The sequence below is a fragment of the Lissotriton helveticus genome, chromosome 10, assembly GCF_964261635.1.
Source record: "Lissotriton helveticus chromosome 10, aLisHel1.1, whole genome shotgun sequence".
NCBI classification, from domain to species: domain Eukaryota; kingdom Metazoa; phylum Chordata; class Amphibia; order Caudata; family Salamandridae; genus Lissotriton; species Lissotriton helveticus.
The window spans coordinates 1,041,298,423-1,041,312,791 of NC_136071.1; the positions used below are offsets into that span (position 1 = coordinate 1,041,298,423).

The 14,369-nt window shown below is 42.4% G+C and overlaps 1 protein-coding gene across 1 annotated transcript in view; it reads left to right on the top strand.

Moving 5' to 3' along the window:
• Nucleotides 1-14,369, top strand: part of MALRD1 (MAM and LDL receptor class A domain containing 1) — a 2,679,189-nt gene that overhangs the window by 405,067 nt on the left and 2,259,753 nt on the right. The window contains exon 8 of the mRNA XM_078663745.1: nucleotides 8,103-8,198. Within this exon, the coding sequence (XP_078519871.1) occupies nucleotides 8,103-8,198 (96 nt within the window). The remainder of the gene's footprint in view (nucleotides 1-8,102; nucleotides 8,199-14,369) is intronic.

Consider the following 14,369-nt stretch of genomic DNA (forward strand, 5'->3'; position numbering starts at 1 on the left):
ATCTAAGATGTAATGGGTTATCAATCCAGGCTTTAGGATCCAGGTAAGAAAAGACGTAACCTCTGGCTGTTTTGCTGCAGGAAATTCGAGGGAAGAGGAGGTTGGTGAAACATAGGTGTCTCTATAAAGTGTGGAAGTTGATTTGGGTGTTTAGGTATGTGGTGCCTTGATTGTTTAGTGCATTGTTGATCAGGGTGAGGAGTTTGAAAAAGGGCATGTTTGTGTATAGGAAGCCAATCAAGGTCTCTGAGGTGATTAGCTATGTGAGTGGGTGGTTAAGAATCAGTCTCGCTGCTGTGGTTTCAATGATCTGAATGAGTTGGCTGGTTATCGGTGCTCGGGTGTGTAGTGGTAGACATCTGAAAACTTTCTTCAGGAGTTTGAGAGTGTAGAAGGAGGTGGTGGTGACCATGTTTATGTGGTTAGAAACTGAGATTTGCTTGTTGATCACAATACCTAGGTGGTTTTATGACTCTGGGCACTTTACCACTGCTGATCAGTTCTAAAGTGCAAATGCTCTCCCTGTAAATTGTATTTATGGATTGGTGATTCCGTGATTGGTATATTTGTTTCACTGGTAAGTCCCTAGTACAATGCACTGTGTGTGTTGAGGGCCTGTAAATCAAAAGCTGCTAGTGGGATGACAGCACTGATTGTGCCACCCAAATGAGCACCCTGTAATTGTAACTCAGACCTGCCACTGCAGTGTCTATGTGCGGTCTAGTACTGCCATGTTGACCTGGCAAGTGCCCCTACTTGCCAGGCCCTAACCCTCCCTTTTATTACACGCGAGTCACCCCTAAGGTAGGCCCAAGGTAGCCCCATGGGCAGGGTGCAGTGTATGTGAAAGGTAGGGCATGTACTGAGATGTGTGACATGTCCTGATAGTGAAATACAGTGTATTTTGTTTTTGACTATTGAAAGGCTATCTGTCCCATAGGATTGAATGGGAGTTTATTTTATAAATACAACTTCCCATTGGGACAAGATAGAAAGATGGAGTTTAGTATGCATGAACCGAGAATATAAAAAGACATATTTTTGGAAAGATGATTTTCATATTGTGTGTTTGAAAATACCACTTTTAGAAAGTGGGTATTTTCTTGCTCAGCCATGCTGTGTGCCTCTGCTGGTTTGTGTACCCACTGTCTGGCTTTGGAGTGACAGGGGCTGGGGAGGTGCATTCTCTCAGACAGCCACCGAGGGGAGGGGGTTGATGTGTGTCCTGCCTTTCCTGAATGAGTAGGGATGGGCTGAATAGACCTGGCTGCATTCAGAGTAGAGGGGAGGAGATTTCTTTCACACCTGAATGGGCCTGGTGTCCCTTGGAAAATGCTGTCTCCACCTCCTGCCGTGCAGCTCCCACAAGAGAGGATATAATTATTTTGGCTGTGCAAAGAGCTTCACTGCCACCAGGGAACAAAGGAAATTGTGCTATAAAAAGTGGGGCCCAGACCAATGAACTGTAGATTATTGCTGAACTAAGGATCCTGCCTGGAAGAAGAACCGGGAAAGCTGGATGAGAAATACTGACCCTGTGCTGTGTGATGTTGAGGTTGGCCTGCAGTGGTTGCTTCTGTCTTGGGCAGGGAATGGACTAGTCTGTGCTTCCATCATCCTGCTGTTAGAGTTTTCTCAAACGGTTTGAAGTAGAGCTTGCCACCTGTTGGAAGTCTCAGGGATAGAAAAGACTTTAAAGATTCAAGAAGAACCTTTGCCAAGGAGAAGAGCTGGAGAAACCGGGGAGAAATACTGCCTCTTTGCTATGTGCTGTCTGAGCTTGGCCTCCAGTGGCTGTTTCTGCCAAGGAAACAACAAGGACTTTGCTGTGTGCTGTGTCTCTTGCTTGAGGAAGATCTCCAAGGGCTTGAAGTAGAGCTTGCCGCCTGTTCTGAAGTCTCAGGTACACAAAGACGTCACCCCCCGTACCCCTCCCAAACTCCTTTGCTGGGAGTTCTGACCTGCCATGAGGTTCCTGCCAGTGTTCTGGGCCTCTGGATGTTCTTTCTGGGCTGGGAACTGCAAAAGACTCAAGAACTGTGAAAATCAACGCATCGCCTTTTTCCGACCCATCACAGTGGTGCAAGAAGAATTTCGTCACAGCCGAAGAATCAATGCAGCGCCTGCTTATGGCTGAAGTGTCTGCCATGCAACGAGTCCTGTGCACTGATCTCTGAAGTCCGAGATCACCGCTTGTGATGCAGTCCCTGCTGTGTAAGAACCGACACATCGAGGGGACGCAGCTGGAATCGTCGCAGCACTTCCAGGATCATCATGCATTGCATCAAGGCGCCAGGTCTGTCGCATTGCTGGGGGATGCAGTAAGAAACTTTCACATCATCTCCTCTCCGGTAAGGAACTGATGCATCACCTCTCCTGTACAGCAGTAAGGAACCAAAGCATCACTTCCCCTGGAGCAAGGAACCGCGCATCACCTTCCCTGTGTGTAAGGAACCGATGCATTACCTTCCCTGCGAGCCGTTTTTTTAAATGATTTTGACGCATCCAAGGTACTTTGTGTTGAAAGTGTTGCATCTATAGTTTGCTATAGAAAAACTGTTTCTACCTTTTAAAAGTCATATTTTGATAACTGTATTGTGGACTTTTGTCGTTTTGGTCTTGTTTGGTTCAGATTCAAATTACTTGCTTTTCTAAACTGGTGTGGTGTCCATTTGTTTTGTTTTCACTGTATCACTATATGTGTGCACAAATGCTTTACACACAGCCTCTGAGATAAGCTTGTCTGTCAGTGCCCCCTGCCAAGAGGGTGAGCAGGGGTTATTTTAGAAGAGTATCCCCCATACCCTGACAAGGAAGAAGGGTCCCTACTTGACCAAAGGTGCAAGCCATTGTCAACTAGCGACCCCCATTTCTAACACTAGGTCTCTTGTGGAGTTCAAAGGGGACCACTACGATCTTTGAGGAGTTGTATTTCAGGCAGCTCATCCTCATTGGTTTGCAATTTCTGCCATTGAGTTGGTGAACTTTGACATCCATGAGAGGTGTCGCTAGAGAATGATCGGAGTGCCATCAGTGCAGGATATAATGTAGAGTCGATGGGAATAGCCAATGAGCGATCCATGTAGGCGTCGAAGAGCATTGGGCTGAGCAGGGAGACTTGAAGGACTCCACAGATCAGGCTGGAGGCACAAGATGATTACGGGGCCCAGCTTATGGACTGGGTGCATCCTGGCAGGAAAGAGCTGACCCAGCAGAGGCTGGATCTGCATATTCTGATGTTGCAAAGGCATTGACTTCATGCAATCTATTTTACAACATGTGTGGGAATGTATTAACTCCCACTTTCTCTGGGTCACAAGATTAGTGCTAGGGCAATTGAAGATCAATCATGGGGTAGCTGCTGTTACCCCTGGTGAACTACTAAATCACACATCTGAGAGTGGTGGGCGTTTGCATCTAGGATTCAACGTTATATAGTGTGTTACACTTTCCAGTTTGTAGGTTAAAATTCCTAAAGGTCCAGCACCCGGATTGGTTGATTAGTAAGTGTAGAGTACAGTGTGATGTGGTGAAATTGGGCCTCTGGAATTCAAACAATATGATGGTATCTTGTCGATAAAGTATTGTGTGGCGGGGGTGTTTGTGTACTTAATATTCTTAATAGTAATCATTCTAGTCTCCCAAATCACGAAATCATCAGACTAGATAGATCTGATAAACCAGGGGGCAATATTGCCTGCATTTGCTGAAACAGTCTATTAGTGAACCGATCACATTCTCAATTACTGTCATCATGTGAATACCTTTGCATGGACATCATAAGAAACCACAAACCAGTTTGCTCATTGCACACATTCCACCACCCTCCAGGCGACAACCTCATTTCGTTGAACAATTCATGGATATCATAACGACAAACACCGGTCCCCAGACTGCCCAAATATTCCTCAGATATCTCAATCTCCATTGGCACAACATCAATGACCCCATAGTCAATAGCCTCAAAGACTTCCTTGCGGACGTAAACCTCATCCAAATCTGCAATAGCCCCACACACGACAAGTGCAAAACCAACAATTGATGGACAGAATGCAGAACAATGTCATACATTCACCCCAGTACAGAGATCGGGGCCTAGATCCATCGTTTTTTTGCTCACCACCACATTCCAGTTTGAACCTAGCCATATGCAAATCAGTCTTGACCCTGTGCCCCATGGGAACAGTCCAGCACAAACTGCCAAGCCAGGTCCTCCCTGGACTGGAAACAAGCATCCTATGACCGGTATCGGGCTTTCAACCCTCATCAGCCAGGATAGCTTGTTCCAGTGGCATGGAGAGCATGGCACTGGAGTCAAGCTATCCTGGCTGATGAGGGCTGAAAGCCCGAAACCGGTCCTAGGATGCTTGATTCCTGTCCAGGGAAGACATGGCCTGGCAGTTTGGTCTGGACTGTTCCAATGAGGCACAAGGTCAAGACTGATTTGCATATGGCTATGTCTGAACTGGGGTGGTGTGGTGAGCAAAATAACGATGGATAATCCCAGATCTGTGACTGGGGGTGATGTTTGACAATGTTCAACAATCCGTCCATCATCTTTTTGTGTTCCACATACGACAAGGGCGCAACTCTAGACTTAGTCATTTCCAATGCTGACTCCATTCAACTGAACACGATACTCCCCTGTGACTGTTCCGACCACCATTGCATCACATTCTTTATTAATGAATCAGGAAGAACACACTCAGCCCAACCCACGAAACCCAAAATATGGAAAAGGAACCTAAAGAGTGCCAGCACAGACTTACTCCTATCATCTAGTGCCAACCTCTTGCTGCCCCAGCAGATCATTTGGATGTCCAAGCGTTGACAAACCACTACTTCACCTCTATGACCACGGTAATAGACACAATTGCACCACTACAATTACGTACAAGACAGAAAACATAAAAACGGACCTACTCAGTTCAAAAAGTCTTTATTCGATTATATAATCATAAAGACATTTACATTTAAAACAATAACAGTAATATCCTTACAGTTCATTCCTCATTGAGTGCAAAATACAAAATTCTCCTGAAAATAATCCAAAGTTACTCCTTCCGTACATACAAAAATACAATAATTTAGTATAAAATACATTTAGAATAGACAATAAGTATCAATAAAAGACGGCCACAATACTATGTACCAGATTTTAAATAAAACCAATTAGCACAATCTTGTTATAGTAGAACTATCACATCTCTCACAAAATTAACAGCTCAATCTGTGAGCACGGATCATCCACATGCCATGTAACGGACCTACTCAAGACTCTAGCAACTGTAAATGGCACTCACGAGAATACCCCTCCTCCCTCTTTAACCTCCCCCTGCACACTCCCTCCAAAGTTTGCCCTAAAAAATAATGCATAATGGATCTCCTTCAACCTTTACTCAGAAGATAAAATACTAAAAGTAATCACATCACTCAAACCCTCTAATCATTTCACTGATCCTCTTCCTGCCAATTACCTGAAAGAGTTTAAGCCGTTGCTTCTGCCTCTATGGACCAAGATTATCAACACTTCGCTGCTTCAAAGATTAATTCCTGAAAACCTTAAGTCTGGCTGGTATTGCCCATCCTAATGAAACCAACGGCAGACCACACAGACCTAGATAACTACCGCCCGACCTCTAACATTCCAACTTTGGCCAAACTCCTTGAAAAATGTGCTCACAGCTAGAAGGGAAACCACATTGAACATTTCGGCCTGCTCAACCAATACCAATCCGGCTTTCCTGCAGGGTACAGTACTGAATCAGCAATGACTCACATAATTGATGACGCACTAAAAATCCTTGACCAAAACAAAACCTGTCTACTAATTCTTCTTGATTTCTCTTCGGCATTTGACACTGTCAAACATGATAATCTTCTAGACCTTCTGAGATATAGAATGGGCCTAGCAGGATCATTTCTAAATTGGTTCACCTCTTTCCTCCAAAATAGAGCCCAAATATTTATGGTCAATCAATCCCTATCTATGGCCGTCCCAGTCACTCTAGGAGTTCCACAGGGTTCATCCCTCTCGCCTACACTCTTAAACCTTTTCATAGAACCCCTGACTGAAATTATCAACTCCTCAAACATCCATTATCATATGTACGATGATGACACCTATATTTACTTAAAAATCACTTCTCTGGATGATATCACAACCTTCAATTCAACTCTAAAAAAAACACAGATCTGACTGGCGGACAACCACCTGAAACTAAATACCCTAAAGACTGAATTACTCCTAATCGCTCCTCCCAACAAAACTGCAAGTATCGAAGAATGGCTTAAACAGCTCACAGCGCTCAACTGCCAACCTCATATTGTTGACTCAGCAAAATCGCTAGGACTAATACTGGAAAGAAATCTTAACATGCAGAAACATATCAGTGCTGCAACAAAAAGTGCACATTTTCACATCAACAGCCTGAGAAAACTAAAACCATTCCTTCCCGCAAATGACTTCAAACTGGCTGTTCAAGCATTAGTAATCCCAAAACTAGACTATGGGCGTGCAACGCTATGCAGTCTTCCCAGATCATCAACGGCCCCTCGAAGAGCTTCGCTCAATTCAGCAGGTAGGCTAATCATGGTCTCAAAAAGAAATTCTCATATTACCCCGACCTTAGAGCTCTTATCTTGCTTCCTTTCGAAGCCAGAATTCAACTCAAAATCGCTTGCATAATCTACAAAGCCCTACATCACAATACTCCAAGATACCTGGCCCAAAGACTGGTACTATCTTGTGGAAACAGATCCTCCGAAGTACCAGCAATCTTCTACAGAAACCACAGCGCTTTAACAAAAAGAAAACATACAACCGTGCCGTCTCTGGAATCGCACCTAGGATTTGGAACGCTCTGCCCAACCGAAACTAGACGGAACCCTTCTTTTACCTCTTTTAAAAAAGAAGTAAAATCCCTTCTTTTAAGGAAACGCTCATGAAACATTGTACATTTGCATCTACGCAACAGAGAACTGTATGTCAAGTCTTTTACATTTGCATCTACGCAACTGATAACTGTTTTTCTAGTCCTAACTTTGTATTAATCTGTTTCTTTTGTTTCCTACTCTCGACTCATGTAATGCACTCTGATACCCGCAAGGGTCATGTTCGCACTATATAAAACCTTCCAAAAAAAAAAGAATAATATACAGAAATGAAGCAGCAGAACTAATCATACAGCACCTTAAAAAATACAGACTTCATGTATGAGGAGCATTAAGTAAAAGTGGTTGCAAATTGTTCATCTTCTACCGAAGGCATTGGTGTTTTCCAAACCAATCTATATACTAATAGGTTGGTTCACAAAATGTTAAAACTTAGCGGTTTGAAATTTGACCTATGGCATGAATATTAATGAGGTCACAAATTGGGTCATCCTAAGGAGGGTGGCCTGCTGGGGTCAGCAGATCACCATATCTGTGTGCCTTTAAGAAATATTTTTTTTAAGCTGCCCATTTTCCTCATAGAGATATGGTATTTGTTTAAAAAACGAAATGAAAAGTTGAAACTTTTATATAATAGACCGCACAGTGGTCCAAACGACCACTGCCAATATTTTTACAACACTGTTCTTACAATATTCACATGAATTTGTATGGGTTGCCACCTCCTTTAAAGTGTCAGTAAAATAACATTCTGTGACTGGATTTTGGTAGCAAAACATTAATGAAACTGATAAGTAAGGTATGGTTTTCTAAACGCATTTAATGATTTGAAAAATCTTTCTGAATCATTAAGTGAGCTTAGTACTGCTATACCAAACCAGGGGGTTGAGAACAGTAAAACCCTTTGTACATCTGGCTCTATAACTTAAAGTGCCAATTAGATGCCCATAAAGGCCTTTTTAAATAGTGATGTAATTGATATAACATGTTCAGTCATGACAATTGCAACAAGTAAAGAGTGTAAATGAAAGCCCAAATTGCTTGAACGTGCATATGCATTCACCTAGTGTCTACATTTTTGTAAATGTATTGATTGCAAAGGCAAAAAGAGTGAAACCTCGCTGTAGCAAATCAAGGCAAATGCCAGTAAAATTCTTTAGAGTGTGCAGTTTACTATTTGTTTTACAACATGTTTTTGTGTTTTGTAGGAGGAAAGGGTACTGATGGAAATCAACAACAAATCAACTGATAATGGTTGGATGAAAGCTGAAGTCGTGTTGCCTATGCACTTGAACAAATTTAAGGTACATAGCAGTTTAAATCACAGATGAATGTTCATACATTAGCCAGCTATAGGTGCCCCCCTGGATGTAAATAGGGTGTACAGTGTCATCATTAATTTAACACGGATGTTTGGGGATTCTTTACCTAATTCGTTTGTAGAATGTACACATCATGTATATAAAGGGAATTCATTTTTTTTACGCTAGTCAGTGCCCGGCTTCAAAGTTAAAAATTTATTTTAAAGTAATTTTAGGCTTCAAGCTTTCAAATTATAATAATAAAGATAATTTATGTTGGATTTTTATGGAATTGGGTGCACCTATCAGATATAATGAAAAAAGTATTTCCTAAATAATGTGAGCATTTTTGGCCCATATATATTGTGCAACATGGTACTATTTTGCCATCTAGGGTTTCTGGAGACAGCATAAACTTTGAGGCCTTGGGCCCAGTGGTTTCTAAATCTCCTCGAACCCCGAGATGGCAAGATAGGGCAACATTACTCATGTAAGCCACTGTGGATTTTATATTTTACATGTTTTATTCGTTAGCCCTTAAAAGGCTGTTTTTTTAAAACAGTGTAATTAAAAAAAACATTAATAAAATGATGTACAATTATGTAAGGTTGTTGGGAAAAAAGAAGAAGATGAAAATACATAGGTTCTAGACCAAAATAAATTACATTTACAAAACAAAACCACAATTTGATTTGTTAAAAACATATTTTGTGTGTAGAATGGCAAGATTCATGAAGCGGTTTTCTGCAAATGCATAATATGGGTACTCACTGGATTTAGAATGCTCAGGATTTTTTTTCCTTTCTTTAATAGAATGTTAATTAAACAAATGACAATGGTAAAGCTCTGCAGAGTGGGCAGCATGATCCACTCTAGGCTATGCTTCACATGACTCATGGACCTTTCCCACAATCAATATTAGTAATAAAATATAAACAACCCCCCAGCTTTGTGATTATCCCACGGCCCGTTCCGCTGTTCACTTTCCCCGATCAATCATGGACCCCAAGATCTTTGTGGTGTTAGAACTACTACAGTTTATTCACATCATAAGCTGGTACATAAGTTATCACAATGGCATCGGTCATTAATATGCTCATCTCTTTGATTATCTTAATTTCAGTGTAAGGCATACAGTTCATAACTGGTCCTACAGTGTAATCCTATCTTTATAGCATACTAATAACCATAACTCACATAACCTGCAATGTATCATCCTTAAAGTCATAACGTCTCTTTAATGGTTGCCATAAATCAAAGTTTGTCAACTGCTGTGACAGCTCTCCTTCTATCGATTACTTGGTACAGCGAGTCGCAGCTTCGAGGCTTCCCTTTCTACCAAATGTCTGGAGTTCATGACCCTGTAGCCATGCATGGGCTGAAAGTGCTGTGTCTGACCACCACTGACCATTTCTTACCCCTTTTGTTTGCCCTCAAGTGTCCCTACCGTTGCGGCACATCAAGGACCTGGTTTGGGCAATTGCCCTTTTATGTGCTTCCGTGAAGATATTTATTTTTAAACCTGGGAGCTCCCCCCGTTCCTTTGCGGCTGCGATGCCCATGTTATCTGGTGTGGGATCAGCTTCACGCAGGTGACAATAATGGTTACAGCTTCTCCTGGTCACTTTTTTGGCTGTATATGTGGCCACTCCCCCTCTCTTCTGATTGGGCCTTTTCAAATACAAACTTGTTTTGGTCACTAGGATGATCACTTGTTTTGGTGTGCTTTTTCATGCCTTGTTGCTGCCGTGCCACCCACCGCCACACCTCTAGAGTCGACGGCACCTCCTGATCCGATGGGACTAATGCCCCTGAACATCTGCATTGATAATATACATTGTATTACTCCGGCAGTAATAATGTGTATTTGAATCTTTAATATCTTTTCTGCCATTTAATAAAACTGCACAACACCTTCCTACCATATGCTTTATGCACTGTGACTTGGTCCTGAAGACTTTAGGGACCATAGGGGGCGAGGAAAAGGACATAGATTTATCCAGCTGCACATCTGTGTTGCTATCAGGAACAGGGATACTATAAATGACAGCATAGAACGCCTCAAAGAATAAGTTAAAGGAAAACTGTTGATTATTCTCAGATTTTCAAAGTCTTTGGAATTGCACGAGTTCACCAAATCTTCCCAGACGTTTCGCCTTAATGCCAACTTCCTGCTCCTAGTTGCAGACTCATAATCATGATGCCATTATTTGATTAAGTTTAGTCTCTGGGCTTCCCCTTTCTGACTTCCAAGAGCTTTTCAGAAGTTATCGAACAAGAATGGTCAAAGAATCTATGAATTGGAGGACTAGTCCTGCTGGTCATAACCATAGAGCTCACCTTAGTGCAGGTGACAGTAAAAGAGGTTAAAATGTTGTCATCTGAAACACCTTTGTCCAAACAAGTATATGAAATTCTCGAAGCACTCACATCACAGCATAATTGACTGGGAGTAACTTTGTCCCAGCTAATTCTGCGTCCCTGATCTTTAACAGAAAACCACTAGCATAAAGTGCGATTGAAAGGTACATAAATATTTGCCCAGGAGAAAATAGCACGAGTCCCAAAATACCTAAAAAAAAGTGCAATAAAGAAATAGCCAATCCCACATCGTAGGACCTCACGCATTTTGACTCAACGCTTTGTTCACGGTAGTCAGCCATCATGAAAACAATCCATTATGTACGCATAGGGAATATCGCAAAACATCAACAAAGGACAAAATCATACAATGCGATGACTGCAAGCATCTTGAATTAGTTTGTATTAGTTTTCTCTCCTCACAGAAAAGTAAACAAAGTTTGTGTTAAGTAAGACAACAGCATGAAAATACAGAGCTTTATAGAAAAAACAAATTGTTGACGTATTGGGATTCCACAGATGCAGGTATAATAGATTGTTTTCATGATGGCTGACATTCGTGAACAAGGGTTTGAGCTGAAATGTGCAGGGGTTAACTGTCCTCACCTCCTAATAAAACAACACTTTTCACAATGCTGAGAGTGCAGTGCTGTATGTCCAACATTGATGTGTGTGTGCACGTGTATATATATATATATATATATATATATATATATATATACTAGCTGACTCGTCACGTGTTGCTGCGATCTCCGAAGAAAAGAAATTCAAGGAAACTCGTTATGATAACATTCAGTTTACATTGTGTCATTTTTATTGAAACGTATTCAATTTAATATGGAAAACATTTCAAAGTGTTGTTTTAATTCTATTTATTCGTGTGCTTGTGGATACATGATTTTTTGTTTTTCCATCTGGTGCGTACATCAGTATTCAAAAGATTATGAGGGCCCTGGGGAGACGATATTTAAAATAAAATAATTTATGCCAGAAACCTTTGCGGGAGCGTACTCAACAACTTCCCAAAGTTTCCTGGCGATCGGATGAATGCTTTTTTAATTCTGTTTATTTATTCGAGTGCTTTTGGATACACAATTTCTTGTTTTTCCGTCTTGTGCGTACATCAGTATTCGAAAGATTATGAGGGCCCTGGCGGGCCGATTTATTAAATTTGTTTATGCCAGAAACCTTCGCGGGAGTGTACTCAACAACTTCCCAACGTTTCCTGACGATCAGATGAATGCTGTTTTAATTTTATTTATTTATTCGAGTGCTTGTGGATGCCCGATTTTTTATTTTTCCGTCTTGTGCGTACATCAGTATTCAAAAGATTATGAGGGCCCTGCTCGCAGCCAAGCTACCAAGTGTTGAGCATAGCAATAATTTTCTGAGACCTATTCTGAGCCCTAGTTTGTGTTAGTGACCTTATTGCTAGAGGTATATGTACATTTACCCCTTCCAATAACCACTTTCCAACATATATACAATGAGAACACTCAAATTACAAAAGTAGACATTAGTGCAAAATCACAACACAACCTCAGTTAAGCAAATAAGAACAATATTGTGGAAAATGTAGCCACTGATTTAAAAAAGTGATCAATTCCAGCATTTTAAAGATGGAATGTGGCAGTATGGGAAAGGTCTTAGTGTAAATATAAATGTATTTAATAATTTAGTGTTTTATAGAGCGCACACGTTACCCGTTAGGGTATCAGAGCGCTTTAAAGGGATAACACGTTGTATACAAGTATGAAATAGTCAAAGAAGAAAAAACATAAGTAGGAGTAGAAGGAGGTGAAACATTTGGAGAATAACAGGGTGTATACAATGTTCAGATCATAATGCAGAGAAATCCAGCAAATACATTTGTGGGAGTACAAGGTCAGTACAAGATGGGTAGCAGCCAGTCAGACCAGACTCTAGCGGCAACAAAAATAAGCACAGCCACTGAGACGTGTGTGCAATTCATGATTTATGGGAGACACCTGCCCATTAGGAAGGTTTTGGCTTCCTTTTTAGGTCTCGCCTATGCAGCGCGCATTCGCTGCAAAGGCAAAAATACCTTTTGCGATCGCTTTGGCTTTTCAGCCAAACACATTGCACGCGTTCCATTGCCTTTAATGGCAACGCGCGCATGTGTGGATATTCACTGGCGGGACCGAGCGCCGCCATAGGGTAGCAATTATCGCTCCCGCAAGTGAATCATGCATGCCCCCTCCTCTCCCCCTGCTGTCGCGGGAGGCGCGTGCGCTTGTTTTAGATGAGCACGCTGCAGCAGAACTCAGCCCTCGTGCCGTTCCAAAAAAGTAGGCCTGGCTGGAGGCGCCCCCTTCATTGGCCGGAGTGTTTGGAATCTGGGCGGGGGTCCCAGCTGTCCTTTGCTCCAGTTATATGCTCCTCTCATACGCGGCCTACCCTTCTACCCAGCCCTCGGCGCGCGCAGAGCGCATGTGCCAGCCACGGGGCATAAATGTAGACCCTGTCAGCAGGCTGACTCACATCTCACGTGCCCAAGCTTCGCATTCACAGACAGAAGTAACCTGCAGCAGAGGAGCATATCCTGGTCTCTCGTGAACTGATGAGGCGGAAGCAGAGGAGACTTTAAGCCTATCATAATATTCAGGGGAGAGCGACCGATGCCGCCATACCCAGGGTAGGGGGGCTTGGCGCCGGCCGGCAAAAGCGATGCTAGCAAATTAACATGGAGAGCAGCTTTGGGAAGGGGTTTTGTTTTGTATATTGAATACTCAAGGTTTTCAGAATCTAAAAATAAAAAAAAACATGGCTGTGGAGGCGGAGTGAGGCAGTGACTGGCATCAGCATCATTCGTGAAGGGCACTGCCACCTCTCATCTCATCGCTTTCTGTTGCTAAACAAATTAATCTTTAAAGACAGAGGGGTCCCAGACTGGGAAAAATTAGAATCATGAAAAGTTCAAATTTAAATTAATCAATATGCAGGAATTGAATTTCACCAGTACAGTTGTTTTTATTCACAACATACCGCAACCTAAAATTGGTTCATACAGTTTAAATCCAAAACAATTATTAGAATATTATAACACAATTGTGCCCACGCGCGCAAAGGGAAAGGGGGTGGGGGAGTGCTAGTGATGTGAAGGATATAGGTGAAAAAATGCAGGAAAAACTTAATTGGTCAAAAAAGGTAGAATTACATTTCATTCTATTCACAATCACAAATCATTTCAAGTGGCTCCCCCTTAAGGGGCCACAATAAGCTGCTTCAACAAGTCAGAAATGATTTAGGAACAACAGTCTTCTATGATAGCTGAATTAATCCTGCTTTAGGATAGAAGCTGATATCGTAGTGGATGTAGTCTACGTTTCGACCCTTGGGATAGTAGGGACAGTTCCCCTTACGGAGCGGGTCTTCATCAGGACGAGGGATGTGGTGGGCAGAGGTCCTTAAAAACAATGCAGGGGCAGAACCTCAATTCGATGAAACGGCAACTTCTCGCGCTAAGTAGAGAGGGGAGTCTTTAAAGGATTGGAATCTTCAAGCTATAGCTTCGAAACGGGTTTCATTACATTCACTTTGGGATCCGTCGGTATGCCGCGTTCGTCTCGGGACGACAACGAAAATTAATCTTGGCAGAGGTCAGCATCCCTTCCCCGTTTCTCTTACGCTGTTGTCATCTCGTGTGGGAGATTGGCTGTCACGGAGCCAGACAGGGATGGTGGGACCACTTCTACACCCATCAGCATCCCTGCAGCAGCACTGCGTGCTTGCTTGTGCTGCCTTGCAGCTGTCCCTCGAAAGGCACAGCGCCCCCTTCTGCACCCATTCCTG